Genomic DNA, 14,773 nt, shown 5'->3' with positions numbered 1-14,773 from the left:
TCTAGATAAGTTCCGCCCTACACAACTAACCAAAAGAAATATCTATTTTTTGTACACCCCTTTAGAACCCCACTTTTGGGACCTATAATTCAGCCCATTAGAACAACAACACAAACAACAAACAACACAAACAACAAACAACAAAATCAGCCTTATCCCAACTTAATGGGGTCGGCTACTTGGATCCGTGTAATTCAAGCCTATCACAAATATAACACAAATATTGAATAGTCCATTCTTTTTTTTTGCTAGAAAAATGGTCCATTCGCAAATTATATTAAAATGTGACAAATTTTTGGACCAGACCTGCATTCCAATCAATAAACAGAATATTATTATAGAAAGCCTAATTATATTAGGATTCTTATTTTGTATTTTGTTTAAATTGATAGCTCTATTTTTTTCCAGAAACATTCAAGTGCTCAAGGGAGTTGCTAAATGCAATTTTAATCATATTAGGAAGTCTTCTAAAGAGAGAAAAAAAAAAAAAGAGGTCATTATCAGGTAGGGATTTAGGGATCTGGCTATTTTCATATAGAGCACGGTAAACTATATATTTTGAGTAGAAAGGTTAAGTTTTTTGTTATGGTTGAGGCTAGGTTCGAGATCTTGTTTCGTTTCAATATTTCAGTGGGTTCATGATCACCGAAATACTGAAATTTTGGCGAGATTTCGGCTGAAATTGTGTAATTTTTTTTTTTTTTTTTTTTTTTTTCGGTTGGCTGTTCCAGTGGTCAAACGGTGGTATTTTGACCTGAAACTTGGGGGATAGCCTATTTTAAGGTTAATAAACATGCTAATAACATAAAAATGCAAACATATTAGAATATGATATTATTTTAGAGTTGTACCTTTGTTTAACGGCAACCGTCGAATTGTTCTGAAAATTGTGCCTACTTTATCGCTAGAACAAGATGTAATATGATGGTAAAACAAATAAATAATGCATTTAAGCCATGATCAAACATACATCAACATTAATTAGCTAATATTTAGAGTATTAGTGTTGTATACTATGCGACTTCCTAATCCACAAGTCCCAACTAAAGTCAAACACTGAGCATGTAACTTACACAACAGTACAACAGTAATCATAATGACTATGTAGTATCTACTATCTACTGGAAAGAACTATGACGGCCTAGCTGGATTCCATGCTTAGTACGATGGAGTCGACGTGCATTTTCCTCTGATAGCACCACAAATACATGCCACGTCATAGTCTGAGAGAAGAATTGAACGTAGTCCTCCATAGCTAGCAAAAAGACTGAGTCATCTACATACTGAAGGTAACCTATCCGAGGGTACGTATCACCACCATAGTATGAAGATCGAGTTACTGTTAACTGATGGTTCTGGCAACGTGTACGGGTTGGCTGTGTATGAGAATAAACTGTCCACAAAGCCATTACCATGTGATTGGGTCTGGGAGCCATAGTCAGTACTACTACTAGGAATGGATGAACCAGATGTATGCCCCATCCCAGTGAATTGACCATAAGGTCCATGATACTGTGACCAGGTGCTCCCTCCAGTAAATGATGGGACATGCCATTTCCCGCTCCCTTTACTCACTGTCCGGATGACTATCCCCTCCACTCAAACTCATCCCGCCAATGGAAGTAGATAGACTATCAATGTCCATACAATCTCATTTCCCTTCACCGAATTGGCGCCGAGGCCCTCTACTGTAACCTGAACTCCTCCCTCCACTTGATGGATGTGCACCATGATTAGAATCTTGTGTGGCATACTCAAACTGACTCTCCCCAGTGAATCGCATCGGCTCCGGCTGTGGATCTTCCTGCTCATACTGCTCTCGAACTCCTTCAAATCTATCACCACAACCTCCCCCATCACCATCATCACCATCACTGTCGCCACCATCATCACCCTTTTCATCACCTCCTCCATCTTTATCACCATCACCATCACCATCACCATCGCCATCGCCATCACCATGTGTCTGTGTATGTGGTTGTGTCTAAGTCTGGGTGTGGGTACGACCACCCGATGAAATGGACCAATCATCTTCGTCATCATCATCATCCCTACCAGGTGTAGGCTCGAATGGTCGAGGGGTCTATCAATGTATCCTTCCATCTGTAGCCATATAATCAACATTGACCGCCATCTCTCGCACTAGATATGGGTCCGGCCTACCTCCTGGCTGATCCATCAACGGCTCGCCTCTATCCCTCACCCAATCCACTAGGGGATCCTCATCATCTGAGTCGATCTGGAAAATATCAGCCAGCTCGATCTGGCCCCCTATCATTATCCTGACCCATGTGTATGTGCTTCATCCTCAGTCTCATATTATAATGCAAATACACCAAGTCATTTAGAAGTTGTGAACCCAATCGATTCCGCCTCTTCGAATGGATGAGTGAAAATGTGCTCCAATTTCTCTCATAACCAGATGCAGAACATGTCTAGGAGAGTACTTTGATGGCAATCTTCTTCAATTCCGGAGACGAACCCTCATACAACACCCACCATTCAGCTGCATTATAAGTTACAACAAGTGTAAAAGATTATTTATGTTCCAAAAACACTTAACATTTGTATAAGTAACATACAAAAATTTGGATTTTATACTAGGATCAGTATTTGTAGACCCAAATATGCGGCGGGAGCCCCGAAGCTGCTTAATGCATCCCTGAATTCTTTCGTCTATAACAAATTGACAAATAGGACCCTAGTTAACAACCATTGTACTAAAATTTAGATTCTTATAGTATAATAGTAATAGTAGTACAAAACTAACCTCAGTATTGGCTTTGGCTTGTAGATCGGGGTTTGATTGTAACTTGGCAGCCACCTGATTCACTGCTTCTAGAAGATCCGGATCCAATGCAAGTCTCTTGCTGTACTATTGTCAATGTGAACATTAATGCATTTTTATATCACATAAAAGAATGTCTTCAGCTTTGCTTACAAGCCTTATGCAACGGATGCGAAAGCTGGCGCTCCCAATGGTCTTCTATTATTTTCACAAATTTCCTACTTCCACGTCGATTGGTAGCATAGACATTTTCTTTCATTATTGCATAGTAGCCCACAGACTTGGCAATGTGGGTTTGAAAGCAGAATCCACCAACTTCAACACGCCAACAATTGGTGTCAAGATTTTAACCACTTTACCCAATTGTCTCCAAAACTCCTCTGATGAAATGGTTGCCTGTGCCTCCTTATCACTAGCTGATCTTGCTTCCCTCCAACCAAACCACTCCTTAGATGCGAATATGGATCGAAGACCAACTTTTTTGGATTCAAAACTCTGGAGTGCAATATAGTTGGTAGCAAATCTTGTGAGACCGGGCCTGACCAAGTCACCCCCGCACTTCTCCCTCAATTGGTTCAATGAAAACCCATGATTATAGAAAAATGTGCTCACTTGCCTAGCCCTTTCAACCACAGTCTACACAATTTTAAGTTTTCCTATGTCCTTCAACATTAGGTCAATGCAGTATGCTGCACAAGGAGTCCAAAAGAGTTGGAATCTAGGGTTGTTCATCATTTTAATTCCGGCCTTCTTGTAGTTACTTCCATTGTCAGTCACAATCCGAACAACATTTTGTATTTCAACTTCTTCCACAACATCCTTCAAAAGCTTGTAAATATATTTTGCATCCTTTCTTTCCTTGGATGCATCAATAGACTTCAAGAAAATGGTTCTACCATCATAATAAACCATAAAATTGATGATGGACTTTCTCGTGGGCCTTTTCCAACCATCACACATTATGGTTACCCCATAGCTTCCTATACGCACGGGAATCCTGTTGTAGCATGGGGTTCACTCGAGGTGGAACCATTGGAGGTGAAGGTGAAGGTGGAGGTGGGGTTGCCCTTGTACTCTGTGATCTCCTAAAGGGCAAAGGGATCTGTGAAGATCCGCTACCTCCTGCTCTAGATGGACCAGCTCCTCCATGTCTACGCCTTTCCGTCTCCTCATGAAGACTCTGTAGGCTCAATGCTTACACCTGCCGCCAATCTCTGGCCTCTTGCTCAGTTTCTATGTCATCAGGAACATACATCGGGTCATCGCTGTCATCATCACTATCATCATTATATCGATGCACGGGGAGCATGTAGTGCCTCAAACTCTATCCTCGTCTTCTCTTTTGCCACTTTTCTCTTATTCCCCACTTCATGTCTTCAGCTATGGCCTTGGCAATATGATTAGGCACTTCTCTACATTTAGCCACATCTGAGGAATTTCCAACTAGAAAAATAAAAAAATATTTATGTACAAAAAAAAAATTTCGACTCCGTGAGGTCATAGATCGGCCTCTAATGTCTTAACATATAAAAAATCTACAAGCATCCAACAAGAATTTAAAAAAAAAAAAAAAAAAAAAGGTTTTAGAGAAGAATTTTACCTTCCTTAAGCTTTGAATGTATAGATCTTCTTATAGGAGTCCAATGGAAGTCAAAAAGTGTGATGATGTGGCTTATTAGAGGATGGAAGGAGTGTTTTCCCTTCAAAATAGGCTCCTTGAATTGAAATCACCGAGATAGCCGAGACAGAGTCAAAATTTTAACTCTATCTCGACGAGATGGAGTATTTATAACCCATGTGTTGTATCATTTCGTTGAGATACCGAAACGGCACCGAAATTTTGGCCAAAATACCAAAATTTCGACCGACTTGTTGTATAACCCTTAATTCGTAGCTAGTTTCAGTTTGGTAAAAAAAAAACCAAAATTTTGAAATTTCACGGAAATTTTGGCGAGATTTCGAACCATGGGTTGAGGGAGTGGTTTGATGGTTAAATCCAACCATTGTTCATGGTAAACAATGCCTTTTGTTTATCTTTCTTTTTAATATGTTTATAGTTCTATTTTGGTCTATTACCCATAGGTGTTTTACATCTGCTTGCATCATGACCACTTGATTTCTTTTCTTTTCTTTGTTTTTGGTATTTGTATTTCCCTTTATGTTTAGTAGTTAAAGCTTATTATTAGAGGTTATTGTAAAGCCAACTCCAACTGCACACTAGAGTCTACAACATGCCCAGGAAAAACCAAGTATGGTTGAGGTTAATCAGTAGTGGGTATATGCATCAAAACCAAGGTTCAAGGTATCGGGTTTCAGCCAGGTTTCGATCCTTGGGGAGACCGAAATTTCAGTTGAAGTTCTGGGAAATTTCAAGGAAACTAGGGAGTATCTCTCGGTTGGGTGAAAACTTTGGTTTCGACCCCCAAAATGTATTTTTTTCCCTTATTTTTTGTGTACGTGCTATTTTAGACATTTCTAATACAATCATATAATTAGTTTCATGGAAAAAAACACCTAAAGTCATACTTGTAGTGTGAACCAAAGTTTTCTAATGTACGTTGAGTCGTTGACTGAAACTATACCACATTGTCTACATTATATGTAGTCTACAATCTACACAAGTACATAATTGTGAAATACATGAATAAAAGTTTTAAACAAACAAAACATAATGCAAATGATCCAAATTAAATAATAATATACATAATTATGAGTTATCTCTCAAGTCTCAAGTCTCAAGTCTCAACACTCTAACACTCAACACTCAATTCCAATTAGAGTGTTTAGGCGATTCCAGTCCATGAGATGTGTACGACTGCATATGTCATAGCCGCTCCTTTGAATGCACCACATATGAGTCCCATGACATGTTTTGGCCTCAATTGTTTTGGTAGTCCGGCACTGCCCATCAATAAGATGCATCATCAACATCAGGTAAGTATCCTAGCCTAGGGAATGGCTTAGTTATAGTGATAGAATGTGGAAGTGGCACACAATGTTGGAGTTTGCAAGATCCAAGCTTAGATTGAAGTTTTTTGGGTACAAGGGGGAAATCATGAGTATTTTCCCAAGTTTCACACTTCACAGAGAAGAAAATATGGGGGGAGGGTCAAAATTTTGAAATGAGAACACTTGGTTTCCCATTTAAATATGTTTTATAAAGGCTGGTTCCACCCAAAAGGTTGAATCCATTGGTCCAATCGAATGTCGAAATGTGGGAATTTCGGTCGATACTTGTCGAAACCAGTGACTTTTAAAAGTCACAAACTATATGGTATCAGAGTCATGAGGATACCGTCGAAATGTGGGAAATTTCGACGATATCGCTCGAGTTCTTGAACCATGATCAGAACCCAACAAAAGTTATTGTATCACAAACCTTAGATCTTGTAAGCATAATCATAGTGAAATGATAACTCTCTTATCTGGTTTGCCTAGTTTCTATTTGTTGAAAGAATGAGAGGGGGAGATTCTCAAACCTGCAAGAGAAGGGAGAAACCAAGAGAGAGAAGAGAGATTGCAAGAGATGGAGAGAAAGGGAGATCCATGAGTGGATTGACATCAGATCCCACACCTCCTATTTATATATTCACATATAAAAGCCCTAATACAAGGAAAAAGATGAAAATGTCCCTAATATATGTTACAGAAAATTTGGGACCGCTGGAATTGGAGAAGACAGAACAGTACTTCCCTTGCTAGTAACACCAACACTATCCACTATTTTTCACCAAAACTATTAGCCATCCTTTCTTTATTAAAGTTTTTCCTTGTTGCAAGGTAGTGTTGTCTGCCATAAACTAGTTCAATTACATTTTCAATTAGCAACCAAGAGATACAATCATGCAAATGAGGTTAAACATGGAAAGATCCCCTGTTGTAGGAATTATTGAATACTTAACAATCTCTCTTTTTGGGGGGCCTTATTTTTACTTGTGTGTATGATGTCCGCAGTTCCTTTCCGAAACAGGGAAAGAATAGCCTTTGATCACCTGGTCTCTATGAAGAAACCTAATGAAACAGCTGAAGTAAGAGTATTGAGGGATGGTGTAGAGAATGAATTCAGCATCACCCTTCAACCTGTAAGCCTTTTCTTCTCATCCCATTTAATTTGTATTCTGCAATACCTACTTTGTTGATTTCATTGTGAGGCTTTGTATCTTCTCCTATATCTGGAATTGGAAATTCTCATTTTCATGGGTAATTTTATAGGGGTCCCCATGTAGCTGGTGTGACAAGACATTCCCTGGTTGGACATAGACCGAAGGTGGCACGATGCGTACCACTGAATCGCTGATAGGCTGACAATGTCTCACAGTTAATCTAGCAACATGTTCTAGTACCAAACAAGAAAATAAGGGGGGGGGGGCAACATATAAACTGTTATCTAGAACCTGCAACTTATTGCCGCAAATGAGAGCAGAGTCTGCTTGAGGCTTGTGCTGCCACTTCAGCTCAAGAAGGGAATCATTTGTGCATAACAAATAATTACCTTGAGAGTATTTCTTTGGTGATCCCAAACTTATTCAATTAATAAAAAATACTATCTAGTATGGTACTTCTTTTCAAATATTATAAGAGAGAGAGGAAGAGAAATAACAAAGGGTGTCTCACTAAGGTGAGTATTATGAATGGCAAGTGTGTGGTTAATGCAATTGGATTTACTGGGAGAAATGACAAAAACCATGTTAAAATCTAGCTACTCTGTCACACCCCACCTTCATTTGGCCAAGGTATGCAACACTAGACACTTTACCATAGTTGTCACGGCGCCAAGGCGTTGGAGGGTTGTCTAAGCGCTTAGGCAAGAAGGCGCCCGCCTTAAGACGAACAAGGTGACCAAGTGTTATTTTTTATTTTTCCTATTTTCTAACATTATTTAGTAAGCTATACATACATTGTATCATAAAAAATCAACATTAAGCCACATCAAGTCATTAAAAATCAACATTTAGCAACATCAAATCATAAAAAATCAGCACTAAGTCACATTAAGTTATAAAAAATCAACATTTAGAGAAATGTTTTTGTTCTATAATAAGTTTGACGGGGTCAAATGATTTTATTTTTACATGAGACTTTTTGTATTAGGTATAAGTGTATAACATAAAACTAGCTTTCCAACAGTCTAAGATTACTTAAATCTGAGTTGTAATGACAAAGTTATGCTCTAGTCAAACTTATTTTAAAGTGTGTGAATGCTGTTAAAATCACCTGAATGAAAATAATTTTATGGATTGCAAAACAAAAGATTACTTTAGCGGACTTTTGGTTTTTAGCAATATTTTAACTTGATAGGATTCATAAAATTTTCATAATTGAGAATAACCCTAGCATTTAAAAGCTGATAATTGCCCCTATAACTAAAATCCAGTTTTTGTTCTTAGACTGGGGGGTTGACTTTTTATCTTTAAGAATTTGATTTTTAAACTATTTTTATTGGATTCAAATAGGGAGTATATGCTTATTTATGAATACTATCTTAAGCCTTGACCTTACCATATCCAATCACCCTGACTCTCCAGGATCTCAAATGCACAATACACCAAGATTTCTAAAATCACATACATAAAGAAGATCTGATAATTATCACTGGTGTCAACTATATGATACTGATCTCATATATACATACAAAATGTGAACTTCAAACATCTCTGTGAGTTCTTACATATCCAGCAATTCATATTACATAAACAAGTTTATATACACAAAATGACAACAAGATCACTGAAAATACACTCAGTTATCCAAGCCTCCAAAGGCACAGTCATCACACCCGCAGTCAGGTCCGTGCTACGCCTCTACTTCTGGAACAGCCGACCAATTGTCCAGAACAATTCCAAAAGTATCAGTGTTGGAACCTGCCAGCTCACTAATCTCTCCATCTCAAGAAAACATAAATAATGGATGAGCTTCACAAGCTCAATGAGGGGTGGGGGCAAGCAAGCAATGTAGGTGGTATCCCCTCCCAGTACGTCGAGCTCCAGAGATACAAGGTAGTTGCAGGAAGGAGTAAGCTGGTTGTGGAAAGAACGTTGGTCCCCTAGCCAACCCCTTAGTTAATAACCTCAGCAGTCACGCGAACAGTTGTCGTACCGTGCTGCATCCGCCACTGGGTATAGTCCGTCATACCGCGGGAGTGCATTGCTGATCAAGCAACCACTGAATGGGATTAGTTAGTACATAACCCCCTACTAACAAGGGTTGTAGCACCTGGGTTGTGATAACCTAACCAATGCTGTCCATCCACGATTTATCATACAAAATAATCATAATCATCAGGCACATGGTGCCGGGATTCCCCCTTCGCCCCCACATTGTCCCCTCTCACATTTCTTACCACCACAGTCCATAGTATCCAATACCACAATCTCATAATCTCACATTCATAGAATAACAGGAATAATAGCAAGATATATAACAAATCAATCATAACACATGATTTATGCAAAATATTTTGAAGAATTTAGAAACACTCCGTAAATTAATTCAGCACCGACTCACCTCGATACCCAATTACAAAGTATGATAGATTCTCTTGATCAACTTTGTGTCCTCGTCTGGTAGTTTAGTTCCTAAACCAATGGTGTTTCATAACGTTAAATATATTTAACACCTAACATACCTCTATACAGGTTCTATGCTGAACTTATGCAAACCCTCACTAGCCCATACACCAACACTATTTTCAAGCCTCGGGAATGCCCCGTGCTGTCCCATCTTATAGGGCCAAATTTTATTAAAGGGGTGTGTAGCATAATCCACTAGGAGGTAGGCCATCATCTGCAAAAACAGGGGCTGAACAGGTCTACAGACACTCCACCGGAAGGTGGGCTGCAGAGACACCGGCAGGCCATAGGAACCTGCCGATGCATACTGTCTGCAGAATTTTTCTGCCAGCCAGCTCTCTGCCTGCTGTACTTGCTCTGCTTGGGTTGTGCACAAGGCTGGAGCCAATGCTCTCAGCAGCAAGGGAGGGGTCATACTATGCTTATACGGTCACTTTCAAACCCAACTGACTACTAAATACAGGAAGCAACTACCCAGCAATCATGTTGACCAATTTCCATATAAAATCCCCCACCTGCCCATGCATATCATTTACCCTGGGTTTCCTACCTTATCTAATGACTTAATTGGAGCTGGACACCCCTAGGAATCATGGCTGAACCATTTTCCAGCTCCAATTGAGTCCAATTGAGAGGAATTACAGAGTACAGAGAGGGAATTACTGAACTTGCCCAGTTTTCAGCCAAGAGTTCAGCACTTGGGGTTGCTGGACTGCACACCTGGGTTTCCCCATCTTGCACCCTATTGTCTGGAGCTGAACCATAATAAGAAGCATGAATTGGCCATGGTCCAGCTTCAATTCAACTCAATTAAGGAAACATTTCAAGAATTTAAGATCTTAGGCTCTCTTTGGTTTGATTTCTATTTGTATTTATTACCTATTTTTGAGAAATCATTTGTAAGAATTAATTATGAACCACAGATAATATCCGTTTGGTTACTATTTATATAATAGATTGTATTATTAAAAATAAGTTCGGTATGCCTATTTGTAGAATATATTATGGGAAAAAGAACACTACCTGTTTGTGAGTGTCTACGCCTTGACACAGACGGGTGCGAAGAGATTATATTGCCCCCCTCCCCATGCGTTGAAGATGCCTCGACACGACCTCCCATTGGTCTGGGCACTCGTGTAGTGGCCACGCAAGCGGGTAGCCGTGTAGCGTTAAAATATGAGAAAAAAAGACGTCGTCTAGGAGTGAGGGGGTTGCACACAAACATAGAGGGGGTGAAATGACCACCCTGCCCCCATGAAAGATGGAAATGAGTTTGCCTATTCATGTATTTCTGTAAGTTTTCCCAATCATGGGGTTCCTTTTTTTCAATTAATGCCTTATTTCTTCGAATATTCCAATCAAAATCCTCCCAATCTTGGCCTTATAAATACACTTTCCAGTAACACCCAAGCAAACATCATCGTTAAGAATTCCCTTAAAGTGTTTCTGTTGTGGGGAGAGAGAGAGAGACCACAGTTCCAGCACTGCTTCACAGTCTGGTGTAACATCTACTGGTTGTTCTATCTGCTTAATAGGATTTCGATTTCTTCTACTTTGATCAACAGGTGAGCTGGGTCTCTTCTAGAGAGAGAGAGAGAGAGGAGAGGATATCAATTTAGCTTCTTCTGCTCTTATTGGGTTCTTTTGAAACTTTATGGAATCCCTTTGTAAGTCATTTCTTCTTTTTGAATTCAGTGGCCAGGGTCATACTGTGATACAAAACAGAGATGCTGTTACCCAATGACAGGGAAGCCTGCATCAGATTTTGGAATTCATGGGCTTTGGCCCAATTACAAGGGTGGATCGCATCCATCCAACTGTGATCCCATTAACTCCTTCGATGCATCAGCAATACTCTTTCTTCCCCTTTCTGGTTCTTCTATTATTTCCTACTAATTTTCAATCTACTAATTATAGTAGATTTAAGATGCGAAAGCTGTTTTACATTGGGAGAGAGAAAGCGATAAATTTTTATTTGAAAAATCTAAAAATAGTAGAAATTACTTATTTCCCCTTAGTTTTGAAGGAATTATGACACATGTTTGTTAAAAAGCAGTGCACAAATCCAAATAAATGATTTGTGACCACAAATTACAAATAGCTTTTCACCAATTTGTGATTTGTGGTTTATTCTTATTTATAATAAATAAAAATAAATACAACAAATCATATCAAACAATTGTAAAAATAAAAATAGCTCAAATAAACACAAATAGAAATCAAACCAAAGAGAGCTTTAGGAAAACCTCCAATTTCCATTTATAAAATTCAGCAAGGATAAATTTTACAATTAAAACTTCAAATTGGCTGGATGAACTTGTAATTACTAGCACCAATTACTATAATATGCTTATGCATGTTGAATCCCCAAGCTATTAGAGCTTCCAGAGATGGGTCAGAGTGAATATCTAAACCCACTCTGAAACAAGGTTTTAAAACTCAATCTCGCCAGCCATCTCGCTATCCCAAAAAAAGAGATCTGGAGAGATCTTGCCGAAACCTTGTATTTTTTGGGCGGTCGACTCGCTGGTAGATCTCGGTGGGCATATGGCCTTTGTAGGCCCTAAAACTGTGTATTTATCCTATTTTAACCATTCTAAACACAATGGAAACATCAGATTTGCAAAAAACAAACTCAAAATGGTACTTTGACTTCGTACCCTATGTAAGTAGTCTCCGACTCTTTGGACCTTAGGCTAGTATGCTCTATTCCACAATCCACATTCCAAAATCAAAACAAGACACAACATAATCATAAGAATTTAAAAGACATCATATATAAAAAAAGTAACTCCAAATGTAGATAAGGAGGTAATATTCTCTACTCTTTAAGCTTCAATGAGTGTAGGACTAGAGATCGTCAAGCGAAAGCAGCAAAGTCCTTGCTCCTTGGTGTTTTTTCTTCAAAAAAGTAGAGAGGCGAGATTTGGCGAGATTTAGTGAGATCTGGCGAGATCTGGGTGAGATTTGGTCGGTTTTCTGCCTCGCCAGTTGGGCCATCTTGCCTTTTGGAAATAACGAGATCTCGCCGAGTTCTTAAACTATGCTCTGAAATCCCAATTTCAGCAATTGATAGCTACAGATCATCCCAGGAATTAATTCTGGACTCAATTTGCTGACTTTAAGGCCTCATGCACATGGATCCTAGCATGTAACTACCCATGGTGATGAATTACAAAATTTTCAGGCTGAGGGAGTACTTACCTAGGGTGTAGGTAACTCAGCTGTTCCCAAAGGGCAAGATCAGCCCTCCTCTCCTCTTTTCCTCTTCTTCTTCTCCTCTCTCTCTCCTTGCTGTTCTACCGAATTTGGCAGTGAAAAAATGGTGTACAGTTACATGGTTTAAAGTATCTCCGATACCGATACGATACCCTCCGATACATATCTTAAATTTAGAAGACCGATACGATACACACTAATACAATACATGGAATTTTTAAAATCCGTTCGTATCGATATATATCCTACGATACATACCGATATGCACTAATACATTATCGATACGTACTGATACTCTATGAAAAATATAAAATCGAGGTGAAATATACGTTTCGGTATGTTTCGGTATCGGTGAGTATTTGTATGTATCGATTGGTACGTATCGGTGAGTATCGGTATGTATCGATCAGTACGTATCGATGAGTATCGATACGTATCGGTATGTACTGATACAGTGCGCTACGGTCATATAATGGCCAAGATGGGTATTTTTTTAGAAAACACGATTTTTTGAGGGGTTTTTGTTCCAAAGTTGCTGCTAGCCATATTTCTCTCTAACTAAAGTGGAAATCAAGGTTGGGAACAAGGATTTTACATTTATGGGACAACTACAAACTTTGAATTCTTAGTGCGATACTCTCAATTTAGTGTTTATGCATAATACATGTTATCAATAGCTTTTTTTAACAAATTTTTTATGCAAAAGTATTTAAAAATGTGTTTCATATCCATTTATGTGCATATCTTTAGCGTATCTTAGCATATCTCCGATACGATATGATACCCTCCGATACGTATCTTAATTTTTGTCTACTGTACTACAGTAACGAAGTTTGGGGTTTTATAGTTCAGCCCAACTGGTCTTTAGGGCCTGTTTGGCTACACCCCCCATAAGCTGAATTTCCATTTAAACATCAATACCCAATGGTGGACCCCACCAATTTCTATCCTATTGGGTGCAATTTGATCAGCATTAGGACCACTACATATTGGGTTAGTATGAGGCTCTCAGCTGCATGGTAATGGGCCCCACAAAGGAAAGATGTAAAATTTTGCCTTGTATAGCACCACCGCCAGCCAGTGATGACCTGCCGGTGGGCTGCTATACTGTTCTGTCCAGCTGGTCCACCCACTGTATTAAACCCCCACAGGCTAGTTCCATAAAATTCTCACCTTTTGGTCCACTGCTCTTGAAAAGCTCTCCAGTACAGCTGGCAGGAGGTACATTGGTAAGTCGGGTCATCCTTGGCTTCCAAGCAGTCCATCATTGCCAACCACCCGTCAGAGGTTCTTCTCACTTCTAGCTCCTCTGAACTATAGAGACATAAGCTGTGTTAGACCAGAGTATCACACTCTAATCTCATTTCAAACATATGGTTATAAAGCGTTATAAAGCTAATAAGTTCTAGAGTATTGGGGTTAAGATGGGAGAAATCTTGCCCACCTCTTGCATTGGCTGGTTGGAATGGAATGGGTTTAAGACAAAATGAGGAACAAATCAAGTAACAGGTTAGGGAGAAACCAATATGAAAAATAACAATAAATATAGAAGAAAAAAATAAAGATGGAAACCAGAAGAATAATTGTCAGAGAGAGTCATGTTCCCTTACTTCATGGAGAGAGCCTGCTGAAGGACTTGTAGACCTTACCAGAGTCACCTACCCTGTCATAGGTCTTAGAGAAACTATCCCAAATATCTTTAGTAGTTTGTTTCCAGATAAATCTTCTACCTATCACAGGTTTCATGGAAAAAAGGAGCAAATTTATATTGTAGTTTCCCATTTCTGATAAGCTGGATCAGTAATAGCAGGAGCCTTGAGAGCCCCAGTAATATACCCTAGCTTCCCTCTACTCTGCAGGAATAGCTTGACAGGTTGTGACCAATCCAAATAGTTGGTATTATCCATCTTCACAAGAGAAATCTGAGTATTGGTATTATCAAAGACAATTGAACTGGAGTTGGTACTACTCGACCAACCCGATGTAACTTCCATAGGTTCAGTGAGATTAGACATAATGTAAGGATACTCCTAAAAGAACACTTGGAGATCCAAACCAAAAGGGAACTTCTCATAGCCCTAAAAAAAAAAAAATTCTAGCAAGCTAGTATACCATGAACCTAGAGAGAACCAATAAAAACCACTTCTAATTGTGGAGCTTCTTCCCAAACTCACATACAAGCATCATAGGATAGAAC

At 39.1% G+C, this 14,773-nt stretch overlaps 1 protein-coding gene across 6 annotated transcripts in view; it reads left to right on the top strand.

Annotated features, from left to right (window-relative positions):
- Positions 1-14,773, top strand: part of LOC122078806 (protease Do-like 10, mitochondrial) — a 123,363-nt gene that overhangs the window by 94,222 nt on the left and 14,368 nt on the right. For all 6 annotated transcript variants that reach the window (XM_042644947.1, XM_042644945.1, XM_042644948.1 and 3 more), the window contains one exon: positions 6,743-6,870. In XM_042644947.1, the coding sequence (XP_042500881.1) occupies positions 6,743-6,870 (128 nt within the window). The remainder of the gene's footprint in view (positions 1-6,742; positions 6,871-14,773) is intronic.

The sequence above is a fragment of the Macadamia integrifolia genome, chromosome 5 (assembly GCF_013358625.1).
Source record: "Macadamia integrifolia cultivar HAES 741 chromosome 5, SCU_Mint_v3, whole genome shotgun sequence".
NCBI classification, from domain to species: Eukaryota; Viridiplantae; Streptophyta; class Magnoliopsida; order Proteales; family Proteaceae; genus Macadamia; species Macadamia integrifolia.
The sequence above is the reverse complement of the archived record's forward strand: the minus strand, read 5'-3'. Positions and strand labels throughout refer to the sequence as shown.